The sequence below is a fragment of the Phacochoerus africanus genome, chromosome X, assembly GCF_016906955.1.
Source record: "Phacochoerus africanus isolate WHEZ1 chromosome X, ROS_Pafr_v1, whole genome shotgun sequence".
Lineage (NCBI taxonomy): Eukaryota > Metazoa > Chordata > Mammalia > Artiodactyla > Suidae > Phacochoerus > Phacochoerus africanus.
The window spans coordinates 96,720,588-96,747,633 of record NC_062560.1 but is presented as its reverse complement, the minus strand read 5'-3'; the positions used below and the strand labels follow the sequence as shown (position 1 = coordinate 96,747,633).

Sequence of the window (27,046 nt, the reverse complement as noted above, 5' to 3'; positions counted from 1 at the left end):
GCCAGCTATCTCACATGAGCTTGTCAATTACTGTTCATTTTTTTACTACTCATCTAATGTGTTCTTTTGCATGGAGTCTCCTTGTTGGGAAATTGAGTTGCTGTTGCTAAAGGAGGTGGAACATTTAATGGGGAGAGCAAGCTGGGAACCTTCTACCCTGAGGACTCGCAGGGGCACACCATGTGATGTCTTCCAGATTCTCAAGCCCAATCACCTCTAGCACATACAGGGGCTTGAAACCACACCTTGGGGAAAATCCACTGATTCCTTTTTTCCTTCTTGTTTTATCAGCCTATCAGAGCTGAGTTTGCTCCTGGGTGGTGTTCATCCTATCTTCTCTATAATGTTCAAAGGAAAACATTCCTTTCCCTTATCCTAAAGTACAGGAGTTGATAACTGAAGTGTTGCTCTTTTTTTTTTTTCCTGTGACTCAACCCCTGTTAGGTCTCATTTTTCCTGGGGTAAAATTTTTAAGTATGGAATATTAGGGAGGTAATTAAGGTGAGTAGGTAGCTCTGGGACTAATCTAGCAAGGAGTGTTCATTAGGATGCCCTCACAAAACAAGTGAACATTTCTAAATCGAGAGCAGTATTCATGCATAGAAAATATATCCCTCTGTGAGCTGGAGATGGCTCAAGTAAGGTCACGTTTGAAGGCAGAGAGGTAGGTCAGATACCTGCCTATGTCTCGTAGAAACAGATAATTTAATTATGGCTTACATATGGCATCATGAATTTTCCTTAGAGGTTCTTCCAGGGAAGACCTCGCTTGTCTGCTGGGCAAATATGAGTTAGGAAAACTCTCCTAAATTAAACCTCTTTTCTAGAGAGCATTTTCTTAGGTCGCTTAAGTTTAACTCTTTTGCATTGCATCAAGATCATCAAGTTGATACATATATTGAATCATTATGTTGTCCACCTGAAACTAATGCAATAAGTCAATAATATCTCAATAATTTAAGAAAAAATGTGGCCAGGGAGCAATTATGACTGTGTTAATGATCTGAAGGCCCCTGCATGTATTCGTCTTTCTCTTTATAACATCCTTATTTAGATACTTCTCCTGAAATCCATTCCATCTTTCTAAGCCTATTCAGTCTCTTGCCCATGATGCTTTCCGTTCACTGTGCTCCATACAGAAATGGTGCCTCAGGCTTACAGAGAACTTTTCTCCTGCAATCACAACTTCCTTCCCCTTCCAAGTTCAGCAGAGATTCTCTCACAGACCCTGCTCCACTGGCATTAAAGGGGTATGGGATCTTGCCAGGAAGGGGATAGCACTCTTAAAGAATAGACCTGGTTTTTTTTTTTTTTTTTTTGGAGGGGGGGTGATTCACTGTGATCCAGGTCTTGCCACCAATCTGCAGCTTATGTAGCAGGCAGCCAGCCGAGGTAAATGGTGCCTTTCCATCCCTGCCTTTATCTTTCGGGACACGTAGGTCCTATTGAAGTGGAGGCTCATTAAACGCCAAGTCAAAAGAACTCTGTGTCCTACAGCAACCATGGTATTCTCCCATTCAAAGAGACCTCCCTCTGCCCCCCACTAATTTGACCTCACTGGAGAGTTTCGACAGATGCCTGGCATATCCACTCACAAGGTTCAAGCCAGCCCAGGCTTCTGGCTGGCTGCTGTCTTCTGATGATCCAGAGCTGAGCCACTGCTTGGGTAATTGTTTCAGGGATGGTGGGAAAAAGGCTCTGGCAAGATCAAAGAGAGAAGATGCTGCGGGTGGGCTGCTTACAGAGCAGAGTGCACAGGAAGGGATAGAGCGGAATGTGGGAGGGCTGGCAGAAAGAGCCAGTGAGCCTTGTTCTTTGGCTTTAGGCTAGATTGACAGCCACAGAGATGGGGGGGGGGGAGGGGGAAGGCCCAAGTGTTAACCTTTTCTCAACTGCAATGTCTGGTGGTGATTTACACATGGCAGTGAAAACTCTTAGTGGTGGCACATTTTTCCAGAGTCCTTTGGCCACTCCACTCAACTCTCCAAAACTAAATTCATACTGTTTAACTTCATTTCTATCATTGCTTTTCATGGCTGACACTGTCTCTTATTTCTAGATCTCTTGCCACTCATTTGGTTTGTCTTTTGGTTTTAGAGAGACGTAATTTTCTGCTGTCACGCCTGTCCACACAGCACAATAACTAGTCTCCTTCTTTCCCAATATTAGAGGAGGGTTTTTTAGGCATAGATATTTCTATGTCTAATATAAAACAGTCCTCAAACAGTAGGATTTTGTTGGTATAGGTTAAACTCATACAGTGGTTATGATGGATTATAAATGTGATGTAATATCTGAGGGTATGAATTATGTGTGCATTGAGAGTATTGGTGATAGCAATTCAGATAAAATACATATCTACCCAGGAATCTTCCAGAGTATTCTGCTGATGTGTCATTGACTTATTTGAAGGGCATTACATCTAAGGATGATATTTCCCATATTTATGGCAGCATATTTTCTTTGAAGTAGGTATATTGCTCCACTCGATATAGGAAATTATGCCCCCACCCCCAATAGAGGTGGGGGCCACCTCTCACAACTTGATTTTCTCAGTTTTATCTATGATTCTGGCTTTTGAAATTCCCAAAATGAAAGCCTTGGGTAGTGTTCTTTAGTTTCCTTAACAGAATGAACTTCATTCCCTTGGTAGCAAGTTTCTAGAGGTGGTTTTTTTACTCTTCAATTCTTTTAATATCCACCAGTGGACCACAGCTTCTTGGCAGTGGACACAGGCAACTTGCTAATACCAGGGTAGTGTTACCAAATTGCTTCAGACGGAGCTCCTGCTTGGAGCCATGGGCTCCTGGGTAAGGCTAACTCAAATACAATCAAATGAAAATCACCAAAGGCTCATGGAACAACATATAACTTAGATGTACAAAGGAGAGGAACAAAGAAAATACACTTCAGTTGTGACATTTGTGGCAATATGAGTGTTTGGAGTTCTGGGCAATAGAAGGGAAGATAAAAAAAAATCAGATATAATGAAGGATGCCCTCTGTGATGTTGGACTTAGTCCCGTATTATTAATCTCCATGTCCTTTAGCCACTGGAATGTGTGTATATATGGTGTTCATCTGGCTAATAATAATAGTCCACCCCCTCTACCTACCTGTAATTATATTTTGATGATTTATTAAGACTTTATTTTTTTAGGGCAGTTTTACATTTCCCCCAAATTGAGGGAAAGGTAGAGAAGCTTCCCATATACTTCCTGCCACCACATAGGCACAGCCTCGTCTATCACCAACATTCCCCCCCCCCCAGAGTGGTAAATTTATTACAACTGATGAACCTTCATTGATACATCATAACCACCCAAAGTCCATTCTTTACATTAGGGTTCACTCTTGTAGTGTACATTCTATAGGTTTGGTAAATGTATATAATTACAATACAATAATGGATACAAATGGATCCATTATTATGGTATCACACAGAATATTGTCACCACCGTAAAAATCCTCTATGTTCTGCCTGTTCATCCCTACCCCATATCTTTTTTAACCTTTTGAAAATATTTCCAAATACTTAATATATCCCCATTATGAACATTGAAAATTTCAATAGATTAGGAAATCAAAAGTGCAGAGTTCCCATCATGGCTCAGCGGAAACAAATCCGACTAGGAACCATGAGGTGGCGGGTTCAATCCCTGGCCTCACTCAGTGGGTTAAGGATCCAGCATTGCCGTGAGCTGTGGTGTAGGTTGCAGACGCGGCTCAGATCCCGCGTTGCTGTGGCTCTGGCATAGACTGGCGGCTACAGCTCCGATTAGACCCCTAGCCTGGGAACCTCCATATGCCATGGGTGCGGCCCTATAAAGACAAAAAAGAAAGAAAAAGAAAAAGAAAGAAAGAAAGAAAGAAAGAAAGAAAGGAAAAAGTGCAGACAGATAGTACAGTTAGCAATCAATCTAGAAGAAAACCCAGATCTCTTAATTCCAAAATATCCCACAATATGCTTTGTCCACCAGTGAATAAGTGGAGAAGGTTAGTGGTTAAATCACTTCCTTACAGATGGCTGAGACAAATGGGTAGCTTTAGGGGCCCTAGAAGTAATTTTGTATATAGCCATCCTTTAAAAAGTAAATTTGAAAGACATCTGCAGTTGTTGGAAGGAGGGAAGAGATGCCATCACGTGGTATTCATTTGCAGGGATCAGATTTTCCTGAGTCAGAAGGGGGTTAAGAGATCTGCCAAATGCTTGGGAATGGGTTCAAATTATTGCAGAAGTGCAATGGAAAAACATGATTGATTGAGCTCAAGAGTATTTGCCCTATTCTTCAATAAGTTGCCTTCCTGCTGTTCTTCCTCCCAATTTTATGTTTCCCCTTTAAAATCTTATCTCTTAATAAGAATGATTTGAAACCCTTATCTTGACTTGCCAAGCAAAGTAAATATATTTATGAATGTGTTTATTGTTTTTACATTTCAATGTTATAACTAAGCTATGCTCTGCTCACTTTTGTTCCCGTATTTGACAGTTATTTAATATTAACTGGTAACTAAGAGTGTAGTGAAGAATGAACTAGAACTTAGGAGAAAGATGAAGGAAAATAGAAGGGCTCTACCCTTAAGCGGCTTATGGGATACTGCCCTCCATTAGGGCAGGGGCTTTGTCTTGCTTCCCATGGATTCACTGCTGTTCTCAGATAGCGAATAGGGCCTGGCATGTGATAAGCATTCAGTAAATATGTGTTGAATGAATGACTGAAGCCTCACATGAACAAAATCTTATAAAATGCCTGCTAATAGAGTGCACATAAGAGGCTCTAGGGAAAAGCAGCAATCAAGGTCAGGTAAGATTATTCTAGGAAGAACTCCTGGTGAGTTTAGTGATATGGTGAGGAAGGATGAAGAAATGAACAGACTAATATGAAGGTTGACCATTTACATAGTAGGCCTGGTAGAATTATAAGGCAGTAGGAGCCTAGAACATTGATAATGGCATTTTAATAGACATATCGAGGTTGGACAGGGGACAGTGAGACAGTTGATTGAGGGTGAATTGAAAAACACCAAGTGGTTTAAAATATGGATGAGAAAGAATAGCTCTGGTCGAAAGAAGTGAGAGAGGGAGGTATAAAGTTAGCTTGGGCATATAGTTGAATGGATGTGCTAACACTAGATTGTTTTTGTCCTTAAATAAGGCAGTGCCAAAATGTACTCCTTGAGGAAGTCTGTTGCAGCAACTGTATGCCTGATGGGACTGATTTTGCCTGTGTGTGAGCGCGTGCGCGTGCACGTGCTCTATTCATCTGTGCCTATGAGCTTCTGTGTAGCTGGGAGAGGGCAACTGAAAATAAGGAGCTCTATTAGATTATTATACTAATTTACTTGTGAAATAAGGACTTAAAACTATATAGGCTATAGAAATATAAGGAAATGAAAGGCTATGAGAATTGTTAGAATTAAAAAATAGTGAGCATTGGGGTTTGTGTCGTGGCTCAGTGGTTAACGAATCCCACTAGGAATCATGAGGTTGCGGGTTCCATCCCTGGCCTTGTTCAGTGGGTTAAGGATCCGGCGTTGCCGTGAGTTGTGGTGCAGGTTGCAGACGCGGCTCGGATCCCACGTTGCTGTGGCTGTGGTGTAGGCCAGAGGCTACAGCTTCGATTAGATCCCTAGTCTGGGAACCTCCATTTGCTGTGGATGAGGCCCTAAAAAAGAAAAAAGACACACACACACACACACACACACACACACAAATAGTGAGAGTTTAGATAGGGTTATCAAAAGAAAGAGGGAAGAAAGAATAATTCCAAGATTTGGAGACTGGAAAAACAGGATCAATGATTTATAATGACTAAACTATTGAAAGGATATCATTTTGGAGAAAGATGAAAGTAGTCTGGGGAACATTGTGTCAGAGTGAGAAATCTTGCCCTTGGCTAGAGGTCTGTGACTAAAGAGAGCATAACATGAAAATCTGAATATAAACAATTGTCAGAATTGTGGCATGAAGGAAATCTCCAGTAGTGCTGAAGTATAGATCAGGATTTCTCGACCACAGTGTCTGTGACATTTGGGGCCAGATAATTCTTTGGTGGTGGTTTTGGAAGAAACTGTCCTGTGCACTGCTGGGTGCTGAGCAGTGTCCTTGGCTTCTATTCACAAGATGCCTGTAGCAACCTACCCTCAGATGTAACAACCAAAAGTGTCCCCACACATTGCAAAATGTTCCCAGGGGGTAAAATCACTCCCGGTTAAGAACCATCAGTATAGAGATAAAAGAATAAACTACCATAGATTGGACCTTTGGGGTATAGCAGGAGGTGGGGATGAAATTGGAGGTGGGTCTGAAAGATCAGGACAGAGTTCCCATCATGGCTCAGCAGTAATGACGCTGGCTAGTATCCATGGGGACGCAGGTTTGATCCCCGGTCTCACTCAGTGGGTTAAGAATCTGGTATTGCCATGAGCTGTGGTGTAGGTTGCAGACACAGGTTGTATCCCGAGTTGCTGTGGCTGTGGCATAGACAAGCAGCTCTAGCTCTGATTTGACCCCTAGCCTGGGCACTTAGGTATACCATGGGTATGGCCTTACAAACAAAATAAACAAACAAACAAACAAATAAATAAATAAAAGATCAGCACAGAAAGTAGGGATGATTTAAGGAACCATGTTAGGAGAATATAGAATTGGGGAAAGCAAGGGAAGAGGGGCTTTGACAGGTTTTGAAAGTTGTCATTGGGGAAGAAAACTTGAATGGATAGAATGATTTCCCCATTCATTGAATACTCAGAGGGACTTTGGTTTAAATGATGATTGACTGGCTTTTTGTAGGGGTCTGTGGACACTGGTCTCTAGACCTGAGCCACTACCTTGGCTTTAGAAACTTTTCAAGTGAACTTTCACTTCCTTGAACACTGAAGACAGAAAAATAAATCATCTAGGACTATGGAGAAGACACACATTATATGTTCTGTCTTGTTACAGGTACATACACACAAACTAAGGCAGGACTTTGTTTTTACCTCCAAGAATGTGCCTATACAGAAATGAGAATTCTGGGAAGGTCAGCGCCCACAACCCTTGTGCTATTCAAGGGTCAACTGAATATTCATATATATACTCAAAGATACAACAATCTTTTTTTTTTGAAATGAAATTTTATGTAGAACCCTCAGTATAAAACACATAAAACAGGAGCCATTTGATACAATTCACCCATCATCATGGCTTCTGAAGCACTCCTTAGAACACTAGGACTCTGGAACAAATCCCAGGACTGGGGCCTTATCTATAAAGGACAAGATGATAAATATTTTGTTTGTGGACCCTACAGTTTCTTTTGCAGCTGCAACTGCTCGACTCTGCCATTATAGCAGGAAGGCAGCCCTAGCCAATATGTAAATGAATGGGCATGGCTGCCGACCATTTCGGTTTGCTGGTACCCCAAATGCCCCTCATTTTTCACAAGTGAAGACTCTGAGACTGTGAACAGAGAAACAAATTGCCATTAACAGCAGAGGTAGGACTGGAACCTAAGTCTCCTGACTGCCACCCTGTTCCTTTACCTTTCAGTTTGCTGTCAGATAGAAATTTCTGATGTGAGAGTGTGTGTATGTGTGTGTGTTTATTTGTGGTGAGGAATGAGCTCTGCCTAAGTGTCTTGAAACAGTACCTTTGACCATAGGTAAAGTATTTCTCATAAAGTCGAGGTGCCCTCCAAATTGTGTAGTTTTGAGAGAATATGGTGTCCTTGGAGCTACTCAGTACCCACTTCTAATTATATCTCCAATGAATGGCCTTGCCCTATAAAGATATCTGAAGCTCTGTTGCAGGGAGGGTTTGCCTGGTGTTACATGTCTCCCTGGGGCAAATGGCTGTGTTTTTAATGTCTTAATTGATGTGATAATTACTTAGTGAGATAATGAGAACCGTGTCAAGGCTATCTGGAGTGAATGTTCAGAGTTGAGAAGACTAGAGCATGTGTGATTTGGCATGAACTTTTTCTTTAAAAAAGAAAAACAGCTCTTGAGTAGTTTTTATACCAGATCCTCTTACTAAATAAGCGCTTCACTTGTTATCTCATTTGATCCTTCTAGAGGTATATCACATTCTCATCATCTCCATGTTATTGATGAATGAGTAAATGGAAGTTCAGGGAGATTAAGTAGCTTGCCTCAGGTTGCATACCTAGTGAGTGAGTGAGCCAAGATTTGGACTTGGGTAGCCTGAGGCCAGAGTTCATGACCTTAACCATTTTACTATATAGTCTCTCTCTTTATCTACAAGGAACCACTGAGTTTCTTTTTTTTTTGCTTTTTTTTTTTTTTTTTTTGCTTTTGCTTTTTAGGCCGCATCTGCAACATATGGAAGCTCCCAGACTAGGGGTGGAATCAGAGGTGCAGCTGCCGGTCTATGGCACAGCCACAGCAATGCCAGATCCGAGCTATGTCTGTGACCCACACCTCAGCTCATGGCCATGCCGGATCCTTTAACCCACTCAACAGGGCCAGGGATCGAACCCATGTCCTCATGGGTACTAGTTGGGTTTGTTACCGCTGAGCCACAATGGGGAACTCTACCACTGACATTTCTCATGGCATCAGACAGTGAAGTTGGGGACCCAGGATGTCCTAATTACTGATCTAACATTTGAGAGGCTTAGCACAGGATATAAGTTTATAGAGGAGAGGCAGAAAAGAAAAGGGGATTTACCATGATGAAAGTAAAGGTGAAGCATATAAAGTCCAGTATAGTAGAGGAGTTTATAAACCATATAGACCTTTGTTCATTTCTATGTATAGATGAGATCTAGAAAACATAAAATATTTAACTTAGAGGATAGCTGATTTTGTTGATTGCATCTTTCTGTGGTCCTGCACTGATAAAAGGCAACACTTGTCCTTTCTTATCCTAAATTATCTAGGGATTAAGCACATACTAGGTGATCCTGATATGGGTGAGCTGCACTCTTCTTTTCAAAAAAAATTTTTTTAATTTATTTTCCTTTTTTTTAAGGGCCGCACCTGTGGCATATGGAGGTTCCCAGGCTAGGGGTCCAGTCGGAGCTACAGCTGCTGGCCTATGCCATAGCCACAGCAATGCAGGATCCAAGCTGTGTCTGACTTACACCATAGCTCACAGCAACATCAGATCCTTAACCCACTGAGCGAGGCCAGGGATCAATCCTGCAAACCCATGGTTCCTAGTTGGATTTGTTTCCGCTGCGCTACGATGGGAACTCCACGCTTTCTTCTTTTAAAGGAAATAGAAGAATTATGCCAACAATAGTGGTCCTGGGTACCTTGTGGAAAATTATCCCAGTAGCAAAGCATGATGGGCTTCTTCTTGGTCTGCTTTGTGAAAGTTGTCAGTCTTCCACCAACTCAGAAAACTCTCTGTGACTTTATTGCTTTTCACTTCCAAAGGCCTGCCTCAGTGATTTCTGCTAGGGATGCTTTAACTAAGACCTGGAGGGTTCCTTTCACAAGAAAGTCTGGGCATGGAGAAATCCACCTGACCCTAGGCTGCTTATTTTTCAGTTCTCTGAGCTTACATTGCAGTACTTTACCATCAAGGCAAGAACTGCATGCTATCTAACTTTAATTGCTTTTAGGTATAACTGCTGTAAGCCTCGGTAATTATAGTTAACATTCTCTGCATTAACATCGCACTGCTCCCCTAGGGTTTTCAGAGCAATTCACAAATAAATGCATTCAATTTTAAATAGCTCATAAGGATTATAGAACCCAAAAGGTGAAGGATAGAGGATATTTCCTGCTCTCCAATTATTCAAAGCTTAGCAAATAGGAAGGCAAGGCATCCATGGCCTAAAGGTCTTGATTGCCCTAGTCAGCATTATTACAGATAGTTACATATCCCAGGAAAGAAAGGCTTAAGCTTATTGAGAGAAAACGAGTGGCAATTCTTGCTTGTTTTATTTCCTAGGAAAATGTCTAAATGGATAGAAGCATTTAGACTCATAACTTGCCTCAACTGGTTTACAAGGCTAGATTGAACTAGGCCTTGGAATGAAAGGAAATGTCAAGAAGTATAACACACATTTTTAAAGTTTTCCTAGTCACCTAGGCAAAGCATAACACAAGTCTGGTAGGAAAATAACAGTTTTCTTCCACCTAGAGAAAGTTCAGCAAATTCTAATTTGGAGAGAAAGCAGTTAAAGACAAAGAGAGTTTCCCCATCAGAACACACCATTACTATCTGACGGGACTTTCTAGATAGCCATGATTTGGACACATTACCATGAAAGAGTTACCTGGTTTCTGCAATGAGGGAGCCAGGTTGGTCCTGGGTCCTCGACCCCAGCTTAATGGATGTGGGCAATGCAGGTAATGTAAGTAACCTCTTACATTGCAGCTATCTACCTAGGTATCTCAAGGGTTTGGGAATTTGTTGAAATGGTAGAATGGAGCTGAATTCTTGAATTTCCTCTTGACCGTGTTATCAACAAGATTCTCAAATTTAAATCCTAACAGTGAAAGTATCCCTAGCTTCAGCTTCCATGAAAATGATAATAACAGATGTGACCAGCTTGGAAGAATTTCTGCTTTAGAAAGAGTCCATGAGTTGATTTTATTAGCAAGAGGGGCATCCCAACAAGTGTTAGGAGTAGCATCTTCTGCTCATAACTATCAAGTTGGGAAAGCTGAACTTTTCCATTTCTTCTTAGGTGTGGAGGGTATGTATGCCTTCTGTAAAAACTCTTTAATTCCTCCTCATTCCTTCATTCCACTGCAGTCAGTGGTTTACTGTGATGGGATTTGCCTCGTAAGTTACAAGAGTACAAACAAGTCAAATTCTTAGTCCTAACCTGCTTTTCCCTTTGCTTTTGGCTATGTATGGTTCATAGGTTTGCAAAGAGGAAAAGTCATATTTGCTCTCATTTAGACTTAGATTTGATTCATCAGTTTGCGTCTTAAATATCTTTAAAGTTTAAATGAAAGTTGAAAGATTACAGTCCACTGTTATACCCTCAGGCTCCTGAGTGGGGTAGAAATCGCAGAAGACCTGTTTCTTTTAATAAAGAACTAGTGAGGCAGTGCTGATGAATGAGGAGACTAAAGACATTTGAACCATTGCATGGCAGCTTCGCTTTTGAGGAGCAGAAACGTTCCAGGGGAGCAGTGATTATATTGCATAATCACCAGGACTGTAGAGTTCAAAAAGACAATTCTGGCCTCCTTGTAACTTCAGTAGCTGACTACCCTTTTTCTCTCTCTTGGAGAGGAGACAGCTATATAAAGAGCAGTAGGCTGGGAGTTCCCATTATGGCACAGTGGAAACAAATCTGACTAATATCCATGAGGATACGGGTTCCATCTCTGGCCTCACTCAGTGGGTCAGAGATCAGGCATTGCCATGAGCTGTGGTGTAGGGTGCAGATGCGGCTTAGATCTGGAGTTGCTATGGTGTAGGCTGGCAGCTGCAGCTCCGATTCAATCCCCTAGCCTGGGAACCTCCATATGTCATAGGTCTAGCCCTAACAAAAGAAAAAAAAAAAAAAAAAAGAGGAGTAGGTTGCCTTTCCATTCCAAATTAAACTCTTTTCTCTGGAGAGAGGCCCTCTTTTATTTTTTCAGCATTCCTCTACTATCATGACCAAAATAAGATACGCATTCTCTCAGAGTATTCCAGTTCAGAGTGAAGAAGAGCAGAGGTGAGGACATCCACATCCGTAAATGGGAATCCTAAGAGCTTGCCATCTAAGACAGATACTACTGATAGAAACAGACCTAGGGGGAGTTCCCGTCATGGCGCAGTGGTTAATGAATCCGACTAGGAACCATGAGGTTGCGGGTTCGATCCCTGGCCTCGCTCAGTGGGTTAAGGATCCAGCATTGCCGTGAGCTGTGGTGTAGGTTGCAGACTCAGCTCGGATCCCAAGTTGCTGTGGCTCTGGCATAGGCCAGTGGCTACAGCTCCAATTCGACCCCTAGCCTGGGAACCTCCATATGCTGTGGGAAGTGGCCCTAGAAAAGGGAAAAAAAAAAAAAAAAAGAAAGAAAGAAAGAAAAGAACAGATCTGGGGCAGACACAAAGATGGGGAAGGAGGGAGAGGTGGAAAAGGAGCTCCTAATCCCTACCCTTTGTGACTTTCTCTATATGATAAATATAAGGAAGCCTGCTACTCATCATGAAGGACCTTCTTGCCATTCATTCTTTTCTGGAGCTGGACACAGAGAGATCTAAACCCAAGACTGGATTTGGGGGCTGTATAACTGACCCTGTTGTTCCCTTTCCTTCCCTTTTGGAACTCTCCAAACCTGGATTTGCAGCTGAAAAAGAAGCAAGTGTATGTCGATAAAGTGGAAAAGATGCAGCAGGCTCTTGTACAGCTGCAGGCAGCATGTGAGAAACGTGAGCAGCTGGAGCACCGTCTCCGGACACGACTGGAGAGAGAACTGGAATCCCTTCGAATCCAGCAGGTAGGAGGAACTTAAAATTGCTCCCGATTGCTACTTTCTCAGATGGTGTCTGACAGGAAAGCCAGAAGCACACTCTTGCTCATCTTTAGGTTATTGGCCCCAACTGATCTTACTCCATAGTGCATCCCAATTATAAACACAAAGTCTGCTTCCTTAGCTTCCTATGGCAGCAAAATCCTTAATGCCTCTTACCTTGCTCTTGGGGTTTTCATAGGAACCCCAGAAAGAGTAGACCCTATAAGAAGTGAGGATGCTCTAAAATAGACTCCTGGACATTTTAGGTTGAAAATAGTCTTTAGAATCATTTGGCCATATACCTCCTCACTTTTAGATGAGAGAAAGTCAAGACCCAGGAAAGGTTGCATGACTCATTTAAGGTCACACAACAGGTTTAGGGGCAATGTTGAGACCAACTCCTAGATTTTTCATTTCCGTTTCTATGCTAAACCATGCTGGCAGGCAGGGATAGTGATTTTGAAACCACTGACCCACTTTCTAGGCAGCATGACACTTTGATATGGTAGGCCCATTTCATGGTCAAGGGAGTCCCAAACGCAAGCCCAAGATAGAAAGTCTTGTGGCCTTAGGAGGACATCTGAATTCCCCTTGCCCCTGAATCAGAATCCAAACTGCAAGGGCTTGGGCAGTAATTCTTCACAAGACTGAGGGCTCTTCAAGTGGAACTTGGCCACCACGATTCTTCTCTCACTAACCTGAGGGGTCCCGGCATCTCTTCCGACAGCGCCAGGGCAACTCTCAGCCCACCAACGTTTCAGAATACAATGCCGCTGCCCTGATGGAGCTGCTTCGTGAGAAGGAGGAGAGGATCCTGGCCCTGGAAGCCGATATGACTAAGTGGGAGCAGAAGTATTTGGAGGAGAACGTGATGAGACATTTTGCTCTGGATGCTGCAGCGACCGTAGCTGCCCAGAGGTGAGTAGCTGACCAGGTAGAGTCACTGCTTGAAGGACATGGGTGGTGAGGACAACAGAAAAGTGACTGATTAAGAGTTTTTTTCCAGCATTTTCTCTGCCGTAATGTTCCAGTTCTTGTTTCTCAGTTTCTTCTTAAGTGTGTAGTTGGGTTTTTGTTTGTTTCTTTGTTTTCCTCTGGTTATGGAGTGCCTGAACGACTGTGGGGTCGGAGGGTCAGGGATCTGAAAATTAAAGTGACTTCTGAACTTCCTGGAATCATAGTTGGGCTTTCCTCAAGAGCCAGAAGAATTGCGAATGGGATCAACCAAACATTTGCACACTTCCTTCCCCAGAGCCACAGGTTCTTTCAGCCACATGTGGAGGTTTGTTTAGCCCCAGGACTGGCATGAAAGTTTCTCCAGAGAAATGCCACTCAGCAAGTAAATGTCACTCAGGAGTGGCTACTGCTATTTGATAGCTCTGGCTTGTCCAAGGTATGCCAAAGGCTGTGCTGAACACGAATCCATCCCTGCCCTTTGAGCAGGTCTATATTTGAAGCCCACATTCTCTGCCTTCATGAGTTGATCACATGGAAGCAGTCACATTCCCTTTGGTAAGGGAGAAAAAGTGGCAGGAGGCCTTCTAGGGTTCTGCCTTTTATGTGTTCCCCTTTTCATGTCATAAACATTTATTCGCGGTCTGTGGAGGACATAGTGCTCTTATCCAGTTTGTCTGTCTCGCTGCTGTTCATAATCATCAGCTGGGAAAGAAGGAAACAACAAAAGCTCAATTCAGGAGTTCCCATCATGGCACAGCAGAAACGAATCCGACTAGGAACCATGAGGCCATGGGTTTGATCCCTGGCCTAGCTCAGTGGGTTAAGGATCCAGCATTGCCATGGGCTGTGGTGTAGGTTGCAGATGCAGCTCAGATCACGTGTTGCTGTGGCTCTGGCATAGGCTGGCAGCTGTAGCTCCGATTGGACCCCTAGCCTGGGAACCTCCATATGCCACGGGTGCGGCTCTAAAAAAAAGCAAAAAAAAAAAACAAAAAAAAACCCCACTCATTTCAAATCAGGATATGATGTGGATGCTTGGAGATACAAACAGAGCCATGGTCTGGAGTTGAGTGTCTAAGGCAGGCTGTAACATGTTGTACCCAGAGAGGTCTCTATCCAGAAAGTTACTAAAAACCATGGTGTTTGTTTTTAACATTCTCCTCAACACGGTGAGCTGGCAGAGTCTGGAAGCACTTGCCAGACTTTGGGGCTGGGATATGTGTGTGGAAGGGGTGGTGGAGACATTTATTTTTGAGTCCTTCTCATGCCAAATCAGGGGGAGGTCAGTGCTTGAGAGTTGGACTAGTGGTTTGTAAGCCCACTCCCTATTCCCCAGGAAGGCATCTTGTATTTCTCTAACATGCTCTGTCTGTTTCCAGATACCACCTATAAACCTTAAATAGATTGAAATTGCTTGTGCCTTGATTTTGAGGTCTTCATGGGCTTTAGCTTACCTGTCTTTTTCTTTTTTTCTGAGAACACTGTGTTCAGGACATGGTAACATAGTAACACAGTGCACAGAAGCCCCAGCTCTGCTAGAAGATGGTCGAGAAGTTGTAGGCAGATTAGAAGCAGAATGAAGTGTAGTTTTAGCTGCTGCCTCCCAAGAAAACATCTGTGCCCCAGTGCTTGTTCAGAGGTTACTCAGGAAGCCCTAACGCTAAAAAGGAGATGCAGGGCAATTTTGTCATCTTTGGACAGAAACTTAGAAAGATAATAGATCCTGAAGGTGTGCAGTGTGAGAAAATGTTGGAAACCCAGGGTCTTGGTACAGGGAAGTTCACTGCTGAAACTGACTCCAGAAAAGACTCTAGGTCAAAATGCAGGAAAGCTAGGAGGTTGTCACCAGGCAGGGAGGGTGGGAGGTGGGGTGTATGAACAATCTACCCTTTTCCTTCCTCCTTGGAGGGTTTTGACTATTGAGGGGACCCTTTTAGATGGATTTCTTTCCAGAATCCCTTGGCTCCCATAAAATAGATTTAATTTAAATTGAATTCCTTTAAATTACCAGGTAGAAAGTTTCCATGTAACCACTGTTTTCTGTAAAATATTCATGCTTATCATTTAATATGATAAAAAGCAGCCAGTTCCCACCTAGTAGGAACACTTTGTAATAGTTCCCCGGACAGACATTCTGTATCTGGACTGTGTACCTTTTGCATGCCTATTAATCCAACCCACAGGAGAGACTGAGAGATTGTATTCGAATTCCTATAAAATAAAAGAATTGGACGAGGCGATTCCTCCAGATTCTTCTATTTGTAAGATTAAACTATTTTTCCACGGAGATGGATTTCCTTCTCCTTCCTTTCTCTCTTGTTGGAATTTCAAATTTGGAAATTAACATTCAGAAAACCTTATTTCAAAACCTGTAGGCTCTTCTGCCTTTCCTTCTCTTGGCATTGCTTTTTGGGCCAGTGATTCACTTTCCTCCTCCCAACCCTAAATGCATTGACCAAGGTTCTGCTCTTTGCCCTTTTCTGTAGTATAAGCTTTATATTCTATTTTCTTCCAAAATAAGTTTTAAGCACCAAGGATCTTTGCTGCAGATGGAAAATCCTCAACATATATTTGAGTAATGAAGGAAGAAAAAAAAAAAAGGAGGAAAAAGGAAGAAGTAAAAGAAGGAGGGAAAAGATTTCTAACTCAATAACTTAAATCCCTAAGTCTAGCACACATTTTAACAGCCTGTCTTCCTGCTACTATCCCAAACTTAATTTATTCCTAATGCAATAGCTCATAGGTAGATAATAGATTGCACAATTAGGAAATGTTGCTTGAGTTGTATCATGGGCAGTTGGAGGATTTTTTTCAATTGAAGTATCATTCACCTACTTAAAAACCCCCTTTTTCAAGTGTATGATTTGACGAATGTCAGTAATTGTATACAATAATGTCGCCACCACCACAATCAAGGGGTAACTCCATCCCTTCCTCCCATGCCTGGCCCCAGACAACATCTGGTTTTTGTCATGGTAATTTTGCCTTTTCTAGAACATCCTATAAAAAGAGCTGTATAATACGTACTCTTTTTGTTTGATTTCTTTTCCTCAGCGTGATGATTTTGAGCTTCCTCTAAGTTAATGTGTACATCAATAGTCTATACCCTTTTAATTACTGAATAATGTTCCATAGCATGGATGTACCACAGTGTATGCATTCACTTGATGATGGATAGTTGGATTGTTTCCAGGGCTTGGCCATTGTGAATAATACGGATTTTTAATATAAGAAGAGACATCTGTCTTTTCTGAGGGAAGAAGGCATAGGTTATCTGTTTATACCCATTTCAGCGCTCTCATTCTATGAAACACTTCTTGTTAAAGGGGAAGCTGTCATTTCAAGAATCTCATGTAGTTTACCATATAAGGCACTCTTCTAAGCACTTTACAATTATTGCTTGCCTTCACAATAATTCTTTGAGATAGGAACTAGTACCCATTCTACAGGTGAGGAAACTGAGGCACAGACAGGTTAAATAATTCACACAGCTACTAAGAGCAGAAGAACCTGGACTTAAATACATATTTTTGACACCTTAACCATGATACTCTGCTGCCTCCCAGATAGGATGATTTCAAAGATGGTAAAATAGGGATTATTACCTGTTTAAGAGGTAGTAATTGAGTATTATGTAGTTGCTTTTAATCACAATAACATGGCCTATATTATAACTTCCTGTTATTGTGCTCCTTGAGATTCCTCTCTAGATGCTTAATGTAGATGAGGGAAGTTACTACCAAGCAGGAGTTCATCTCAGAAGAACCGATTTGGCAATGCGCATTATTTTTAGTTCCAGCTCACAAATGGTGATTTATTTCTGATTAGCAGCAAAAAGCTAAAAAGATAACACAGCTGATCGACCATGTAACTTGTTACTTTGTACTTACTGAATCAGGTTATTACCTTTCTCTGGATGTGCAAATGCTTCATTTTTATTTAGGAAAAGAAAATCTGGGAGAAAAGGAAGTAAAGAAAAGCAGAAGGTAGAAGCCGGTCACATACGTTACATGTGTCTGCCTAGTCTTTCGCTGCAGGGGTCTTTCTCAGGTTCTGTTCTCAATTTTCTTCTCATCCTATCCTCTGTCTTAGTTATCTTGTTCTCTCCTATAGCTTCAAATAGTATCTCTGACATCTCTGAAGTTAAAGTTAGAATTTTCAACAACTTGTTGGCTACTGTCATATGGCTATTCATAAAACACTTTAGCAGTTCCCGTGGTGGCGCACTGGAAACGAATCTGGCTAGTATCCATGAGGATGTGGGTTCAATCCCTGGCCTCACTCAGTGGGTCGAGGATCCAGCGTTGCTGTGGCTGTGGTGTAGGCTGGCAACAACAGCTCTGATTGGACCCCTAGCCTGGGAACTTCCATGTGCTGCAGGTGCAGCCCTAAAAAGCAAAAAACCCCAAAACGCTTTAACTCCACTGTAGCTAAAGTCAAAACCTATTATAGAGTTCCGCCCACCCCCCCCAAAAAAAAGTTTTCCCTGGTTTCCTATCACAGAAAAGGAGCAGTAGGAATTAGAAACAACAAAGTCCTCATTCATTCTTCCCTCTCCCTAACTCCCACATTTAAATAGTCTCCAAGTTCTAGCAATTCTACCTCCTGTAGCCTGTTTCCATTTCCCTTGCCACTTCACCAGACCCTGTTTTCGATATCTCTTGTCAGGCTTATAAACTTTCTGAGTGTTCTGCCTGGTTCCCGCATATGGTTCCTCTAATCCCTCCATCACATTTTAACAGAGATGATGCGATCTTCCTAACACACAGCTTGGATCATTTCAGTCCCCCTTGAAAAGCTCTAATAATCTTCAGTGTCTACTGGAATAAAGTCCAAACTCATGTCTGTAATAGTTAATTATCTACTTTCTTTTTCTCCTCTTGCAAGTTCTCTGCAATCAGGGGCTAGTCTTATCCGTTGTCCATCCACTCTCCAGCCTCCCAGGAACTTCAAACGCTGTGCTCCACTCGTGGTCTAATTCACATGTTAAGTAAACAAAGGGGTGCTACTGATAGGAAAAGATGGCCTTGAAGTTTAAAAGGCGGCTAGATGTTTTAATTAGGAGGTCATGGGTGACATTCTAGAAAGCAATGTAAGTAATGTGACAGGGATAACTTTGTCACACAGAGGAAGACAAGGGAAGATGACAGGAGGGATAGTTGCCAGAAATTGTTTCCTTAAGAATTTGAGGAGGAGTTCCTGTTGTGGCTCAGTGGTAATGAACCCGGCTAGTAGCCATGGGGCTGTGGGTTCAATTCCTGGCCCTGCTCAGTGGGTTAAGGATCCAGCATTGCCATGTGGTAGAGGCCAGCAGCTGAAGCTCCGATTTGACCCCTAGCCTAGGAACCTCCATATACCATGAGTGTGGTACTAAATTAAAAAAAAAAAAATGAAAAAGAAAGGAAAAAAAAAAAGAATTTGAGGACTTCTCGTTGTGGCTCAGCAGGTTAAGAACGTGACTAGTATCCATGAGGACTCAGGCTCGATCCCTGGCCTCACTCAGTGGGTTAACCCAGCATTGCTACAAGCTGTAGTATAGGTCACAGATGCAGCTCAGATCTAGTCTTGCCACGGCTGTGGTGTAGCTCGGCAACTGCAGCTCTGATTCAACCCCTAGCCTGGGAACTTCCATATGCCCCAAGTACAGCCCTAAAAAAAAAAAAAAAAAAAAAAAAAAGACATAGGACAGTAATTTCAGGGATATACAGTTTGGGGGTCTGTGGGTTATAATTTCAAGTCCATCATCTCCCCACAGATGTGCTTAAGGATAGTCTCTGAGTATTGGAAGTTAGCAGGTCAAGTTACTCCTACAAATGCTGTCCTTTCTTGCTTTTGCTTAAGTCTTCTAGAAGAAGATTGATGTTGAAGGCTGTCCTGGCAGCTCTGGAGGAATTCACTAAGTGCCCCACATTTTCAGGCTCCATTCCTGAGGAGTTCACAGTGTCCATATCAATTAGCTGGCAGAGCTCTGTGTCCCCAAAATGGTCTTTTATGCAATGAAAGTGGCAGTAAGCCAGCACTGGCTCCCCCAGTGACAAACCGTACGCTCAAGTCCCCAGTGTCCATAGACACTGTGCACTTTTTAAAAGAGGCCTGGCTCTGAAATCTCTACCATCACATTGGAACTGTGCACTGCAGGAATTGCCTCCAGGTCATTCCAAGGGCTGGGATTCACTTGGTTCATACTCTTTTGTTTGTTATTCTCCTTCTGCCTACACTTTTTTCTCAATAACAGATAACTTTGTCGAGTGTTTCTGCTGTGCCTAGCCCTGTATGTTTTACATGCACACTTTCATTTTATCCTCCCCCAAATCCCATGAGATAAAATTATTATCTCAGTTTTGCAAACAAGGAGACTGTGGCTTAGAGCAGTTAACCTAATTCCTGGGCTCATAGAATTTGGTAGTGGCAGAGTACTGAGGAAAGAGGAACTTGGCCCTGCTGTGATCTAAAGTCAGGGTCTGTGCTCTCAACACTACACAATATGCTGCTGCATCTTGATTACTTTGGAGCACAGGGGCTGTTCCTAGTAGGACTATAATCGAGTGAGCTGTACTAGAAAGAGGGTAGAAGTCCCAGATGCTAAAATATTTGAATTTAGCAAATGGTGAAAGCCACTGTGGTCCCATACCGTTTTGGTCTCCACTTATTTCACCATTCAAATAAATTGTTTCTGCCTTGCATGTAAAGTGCAAGCATTTGGAAGAACGGTGTGCAGAAGCACACCCAAATTCCCCACCTTTAATGCCGACGTTTTGCCTCTTCATCCCCCTGCCCCTTCATTGCCCTATGCACTGATTACAGTCTCTAAGCTAACAGAGTATAGCCAGCTGCTAGCAGAAAAGATGCCTGGAGTTGTCCCGCAGATCCTTGTTCTCAGAGGAAATATTACGCCACAGTGCTGGTTCATTGTTTTCTCAGCTTATTGTCTGGTTTTCTTTCAGACCCATATAATTACATCAATATTATCCCTGATCCCTTTTTCTTTCCCTCCAAGTTACTCAAATAAGATCCAGTTTTCTTCATTCTCTTCTCTTTTCTCTATTACTCGTTCCAAATGAACTAAAGAAAGATGCATGGCATCACTTATCAAGAGGATTTAGGATTCCCATTATTATTATTATTATTTTTGTCTTTTTGCCATTTCTTGGGCGGCTCCCACGGCATATGGAGGTTCCCAGGCTAGGGGTCAAATCGGAGCTGTAGCCACCAGCCTACACCACAGCCACAGCAACGCAGGATCCGAGCCATGTCTGTGACCTACATCACAGCTCAGGGCAACGCCAGATCCTCAACCCACTGAGCAAGGCCAGGGATCGAACCCGCAACCTCATGGTTCCTCGTCGGATTCGTTAACCACTGCGCCACAACAGGAACTCCGGATTCCCATGTGTTTTTGACTTGTGCTGCTTAAACACCAGCCTTGCCCATGCGTTAGACCCTCTCCCTTCCTCTGCTTGCTTCTCTTCGCTTCCCTCCCCACCACCGCCTGTGCACACGCACAAACACACACATACTTTCAATTAATTACTCTTTGAATTAATGGCCTGAGATAATTTCAGATGGAACAAGATGGTCCCTCATGCAGTTGAGACTTTGGCAAGAGAATAGTCACCTGGGGAGACTCGTTGATTTGGCACTAGAGTGTATAAGATGCAGCTTAGATAGGAATCAAGTGGCACTGACTCAAAGGCCCTGCTCCTCACTCAGCTCCCCCTGCCCTACCTGAACTTCGCTGTTGACATATCTAGAGTTTGTTTCCGGCACTTAGGTGGCATTACTGTTACTAAATGTAGCAGTCGCTATTGCGTACCATCTCTACTTCCTTCAGCATCTAGCCTTTTCCCCTTCGTGACTGTTATGAGAATAAAGTGGGAGTATCTCATATGTAATATAAATAATAATATGAAGTAGAAATATAAATGTCTTCCTATTGCCTGGTCATGATCTAAAGACTTGAAGGGACTGTATGCCAGAAGATTTGGGGAGGGTGTCCGTCTGGTTCTGAAGACACATGTGTGTACCTCTCATAGAATCCATCACTGACTTTTGCAGTTTTTTCCATGTTGATCTCCTCTTCTAGCTCTGAAAGCTGAATATTCCCATCTTGGAGGTTCTTGTCAGTAAGTCACCTCAAAACCAACCATTCCTAATAAGTTTGATTTCAATGCAAGGCTTTCCAGCAATACCTTTGACTTAGGAGGGAGATAGGATTCATCGATTTTGTTGCCCTCCTGTCATCATCACTGCCTTTTTCTTGCCCAGGGACACAACAGTCATCAGCCACTCTCCTAACACCAGTTATGACACAGCTCTAGAAGCTCGAATCCAGAAGGAGGAAGAAGAAATCTTGATGGCCAATAAGCGTTGCCTTGACATGGAGGGCAGGTAAAATGTTGATTTGGACCCTGAAAGATCTGAGAAGTTGGTATGGAGACCAGATAGGCCGGTAGGGAAGGGCAGAGCATCTTCCTTCACAGGAGGGACACGTGATAATGCAGCCTCCCCCAACCTCTGCACCCCTGCCGGCATTTTACTTAGGATTTGAGATGCAGTCTCTACCTCGCTCATTCCCACTAACTGTGGAATGCCAAGTAACATTGCTTTTCCCATGGGCCTCAGTAATTGTATTCTATCCAACATCTGAATTGTTGGCATTTGCGCTCTGGGGTATTCTTTCTAGCATTGCACCTCAACTCTGTGCTATAGCAGAGTGCTCAGTAAAAGAACATCCACTCAAACTGGGAGCCAGGGCATCTGATGTGATGTCTCTTAGGAACTCATTATCATTTACTTATTAGCCAAGTTGCAGCCCATTCTTAGAGGTTCTCATCTTCTCATGGACTCATCATTTCCATTGATTTAGATTCTTCGCTATGGTCCCACTACATCAGTTTACTTTCTCACACACAGCCTTTCTTTCACTGATGCACTGCTTAGACGGCCTAAAGTTTAAGCGACTCTTGGATCCTCCACTGTGCCCATTTGGGTGTATAAAAGGCATTAGAAATTGTTGCACCCTGTCTCAGGTCTTGCAACTCAAAAGTAACGAAATAAAAAAATAAAATAATAAAATACAAGAAAAGTAAAAAATAAAATAAAATGAACTACAAAGATATGTTATACAAAAAAAAAAAAAAAGCGCAACGAGACTATCCTTCAGTCAAAAAGATAATGGGAGCTCAAATCCATGCAAGTAGTGAGCCCAGAACCTGGAGGTGGCAACAGTGTTTTATATGTTCTTTGCTTTTGGCTCCTAGGATCAAGACCCTCCATGCCCAGATTATTGAGAAGGATGCCATGATCAAAGTACTCCAGCAGCGTTCCCGGAAGGAGCCGAGTAAGACAGAGCAGCTGTCATCCATGCGGCCAGCAAAGTCTCTGATGTCCATTTCCAATGCTGGATCAGGCTTGCTCTCCCACTCTTCCACCTTGACCGGCACCCCCATCATGGAGGAGAAGCGGGATGACAAGAGCTGGAAGGGGAGCTTAGGTAATGATAGTAAATAAGGAAGATCAAAGTGACACATTTAAGGAACCTTGACTAAAGATGCTTGCCCATGTGGCAGTGAAAAGGAGCAATGGTCCTAACTCTAGAGAGGAAGATATAACAGGTTGGGTATTTGACACACACACACACACCCCCCCCCCGCCCCCCAAGAGGCTGGCTGCATATTTAGCAGCCCTTCCACACTGTAAAGTCTCCCTGAGAGAATATTGGTTGAATCCAAGGCCTTAGAAGATAAAAATCCTGAGTTATATTTGTGTGGGAAGGAAGATAACTTCAGTTTCCTCTTAAAAATTCTCATCTTTGGCTTTTGCCATGCAGGACCTTTTGTCTTTGTTCAAAGCCCATGTGGCCTTTGTGTCATTCGAAATTTCAGTATTCCAGCCTTTTCTGGGTTCTTTCTGCCCATAAGATAGGAGGACACGGAGTTCTAGTTAAGCTCAATGAAGCTGGGTAGCAGGTTTGTTACCAGAATGTTCTGAGATGAGAACAGAATGTACTCTTTCACTTCATTCCTGTCCATTCCTTCCCCTGTAATCAAAACCCCAGAAGTTTTGTGGATACCATGAAGCACATTTTTAGAGCCTGAGAAAACAAGCTATCTACATTTTCACTGTAGCTCTTTTTCCTGCTCTTAATACCTTTTTCGGTCCTCTGACACTTACCGTGTCCTTTGGTTAAAGTAGGTGTTTAGGTGACCATGGTCATGATTAGAACTTTAGATCACGCAATTATTACCACACTCATCTGCAACCACAGGCTTCTTGCCCTGATCCCTTCCAGCTGTCTGGTAATGGATGGTGTCGGTTATAAGTGGAACTGAGTAGAAGCATTCTGACAGCTCGTTGGAAATCAATCACCATTGGAAAAATAAATCAAAACAGATACGCAGGACGTTTAAAGGTTTAATACGTTGTGGTGGGAGGTTGGAGAATGAAAACCAGAAGGGATCTGCCAAGTCCTGAAAGAAGCTTTTAGCCGTGGTGGGAGGTGCCTGGCAGACTGATTCCTGGGTTCCCCGGAGGCAAAAATAAAGAATTTGGAACCATTCATATTTATCGTGAACCTCCCGAGAGGAAGAAGAGGTAATCAGATGTCTGCATTGGAATAGCCTATAGTGTCCTAACCTCTTTCCTTCCTTCCTTGGTAGGTATCCTCCTGGGTGGAGACTACCGTGCCGAGTCTGTACCTTCCACGCCTTCGCCTGTGCCGCCCTCCACTCCCCTGCTCTCAGCTCACTCCAAGACTGGCAGCCGGGACTGCAGCACCCAAACGGAACGGGGAACGGAACCCAACAAAACCGCAGCTGTCGCTCCAATCTCTGTTCCTGCTCCAGTTGCTGCTGCCGCCACTGCTGCTGCCATCACTGCCGCCGCTGCCACCAACACTGCCACCGCTGCCACCAACACCACCACCATGGTAGCTGCTGCTCCAGTGGCTGTGGCTGCCGCTGCTCCAACTGCTGCCACCCCATCTCCAGCAACTGCTGCTGCTGCTCTTGCCGCTGCTGTTTCTCCAGCTGCTGCTGCTCCGATTCCAGCTGCTGCCTCTGCTGTTGCTGCTGCTGTTGTTGCTCCTGCTGCTGCTGCTGTTCAGGTTGCTCCAGCTGCTCCGGCTCCGGTTCTAGCTCCAGCTCCAACTCCGGTTCCGGCTCCAGCAACGGCTCAGGTTTCTGCTCCGGCTCAGACTCAGGCACCAGCTCCGGCTCCGACTGCGGCTGCTCCTCCAGCTCCAGCTTCAACTCCAGCTTTGGCTCAGGCTGAGGCTCCTGCAAGTCCAGCTCCCAGTTCTGGACCACGTCGTTCGCCTGTACCAAGTTTGAGCTGCAATCCAGATAAGACGGGTAATAATTCTCTCCATCTGGTAGCTGTGGGCTTTGCCCTCAATTACAGATGTGTGTGTTGGCCGCTGCTCTTTAGGCTCAGTTGGTCATTTAGTTGGGCCTTCTCAAGTTCTAAAGCGGATTAATCAGAAGAGATAAGGGCGGAGAGTCTAAAATGACTTCTCCAGGATAGGAACGGGCTGAGTCAAGGCCATTCTCCCAGTAGTAAATGCTCAGGTGAACAAGAAGCAGGGGGTGGGTAGCAGGCAGATCTCACTTTGCCATTGGCTTGATGTGAGCTCTAAAGCCATTTCTGCAATTTGAGTTTTCACCTAAGTGTTTTCTAACCCCTTATTTCCATTTAGATGGCCCTGTTTTCCACTGCAATACTCTGGAAAGAAAAGCTCCCATTCAGATCCTGGGACAAGAGCCTGATGCAGAGATGGTGGAATATCTCATCTAAACGGCCTAATCCAGAGCTGCAGTGTATCAGCAAGAATGTTTTTAATCATTTTTCCCTTTTGTTTGTTCTTCTTTTGAGGGTCAGGACAAGGGTTGGGGGGGAATGTTTTTTTTAATGGGACTTTTTATTGAAACAACATAGTACTTAGGTATATACCATACGAACTCCAGTCTGTTCTGGTACACTTAGAGAGTACCTCGGAAGCCAGATCAATCAGAATGTGCTCTAGAGTCTCTTGTTCGGATTTCTCCAAATACTGGGACTGTTTCTAGCTGGGTAGACATCAATGTTCTCAATGTGCTGAAATTTGTTGAGCATTTCCATATTCCAGATCATTCTTTGATTCGAAGAGCACAGCATGTTCGGAAGACAGTGTGTAACATGTAGTTCGGAAGTGGGAAGCCAGAAAGAATGTGGGTGTGTGCTGTTTTGTATAGTAACCATATAGGCAGCATCCAGAGAGAGCTCTCGCCTCGGGCTCACGAAAAGGAATAGCTTTAGGAGCTCCATAAACTGGAGAAAAGGTAGGGAGTATTGGGGTATGGAAGGGTGCTGGAGCTAATTTTCCCTCCCAATTTCCCAGCTACCCTGGGCCAGGAGAGTGTGTTTTTCTTTATTTCAGCGGTGCTTTGGAAGTGGATTCTTTTGGTTCCCTCATGGAGGTTCATACATTCATATATATACTCTGGAGTAATTTATGCATTGGGGTAATTAATATATTGCTTTCAGATGCTAGGAGAGTAAATTAGCTGAGTGTTACACAACTTCTTCTCTCTTAGGGAGTTAGACCATCAGAGGCCTTGATGGAGAGTTGCATGAGGTGCTGTATGCAGACTGGTGTGGTCTGTGTGTAGCCAGGAGCACAGCTTACTTGCCTTTCCCGAGACCAATCTGCTTAGTGTTTATTTTTTCTCCAGCACAGATTCACTGGTTGTGTCACCCGTCTCAAATTGCCAGTCATTTGCCAGATGAGGAAGCATTTCTGTTGACGGGTTGAATGCTTTGCATTTCTGGTGACTACTTTGAAATAACTCATGTTGTCTTTCCCAAATTCTTCAAAAGCATAGTTGACTATCACCTCCAAGGGAAGAGCATCAGAAGCCCAAAGTACTATGCTGCGGTCAGGGGAGGGGGGCTGCAGCAGTATCCTCAGCTACCTCTTCTCACTGCCAGTGACTCCATCTGGGAATACCTTTGGAGAGCAGCAGGAAATGCGCATGTGGGCAGGGACCAAGGAGGCCAGGGCCCCAAGCCTTAGGGCTGCCTCTAGGGACACAGAAGGGCTGCCTGTTGCCACAGGCCTCTGCCCTGTGTCACCTCTCTGCCCTTCCTTAAGGTGACAAACCCACAGATAATGTCATTAAGATAAGTTTTCAGGGGTATGGGGGGGGTGAGGGGAGTTGGGGGGTGTTAGGTGAGGGTAGGGGGTAGAGGTTTGGGGATGTGTTAGTTAGAAACCAGATGAATAGGATCTTAGGCCTGATATATGACGTTGTGAGGCATAGTGGCTGGAAGGAACTTTAGCAATATAGCCCGACTCCCTCATTTTAGTAATGAGGAATCTGAGACCCAGAGAGGTTGAATGACTTTTTCCAGATCACACAGCACAGCGTTCCGCTCTGCCAGTTACCATGCTTATTTTGGGAAACCCTTATATACAAAAAGCCCCATTTTAAGAAAAGACAGCGACATGGTCCAGGGCACATGCATTTTGGAAAATGCCCCTGGCTTGCATAGTTTGTCCAGGGTTTTGAATTCCTATCTGCCTCTCCTGCAGTGCCTTTTGCAAGGTTTTCCCTTTCCTGATCCTTATTTCAACACTGAGTCACATGAACCATCCCCCTAAGAAATCAGTCTTACTTCTTCTCTTGCTATGG

General features: G+C 43.5%; 1 protein-coding gene across 3 annotated transcripts in view; it reads left to right on the top strand.

The window, feature by feature from the left end:
* The window catches only part of AMOT (angiomotin), a 63,629-nt gene extending 37,076 nt beyond the window's left edge, over positions 1–26,553 (top strand). For all 3 annotated transcript variants that reach the window (XM_047764816.1, XM_047764815.1, XM_047764817.1), the window contains 6 exons: positions 12,255–12,404; positions 13,147–13,337; positions 21,642–21,764; positions 22,637–22,869; positions 24,035–24,727; positions 25,072–26,553. In XM_047764816.1, the coding sequence (XP_047620772.1) occupies positions 12,255–12,404; positions 13,147–13,337; positions 21,642–21,764; positions 22,637–22,869; positions 24,035–24,727; positions 25,072–25,169 (1,488 nt within the window). In that variant the 3' untranslated portion in view covers positions 25,170–26,553. The remainder of the gene's footprint in view (positions 1–12,254; positions 12,405–13,146; positions 13,338–21,641; positions 21,765–22,636; positions 22,870–24,034; positions 24,728–25,071) is intronic.
* The last annotated feature ends 493 nt before the right edge of the window (positions 26,554–27,046 follow it).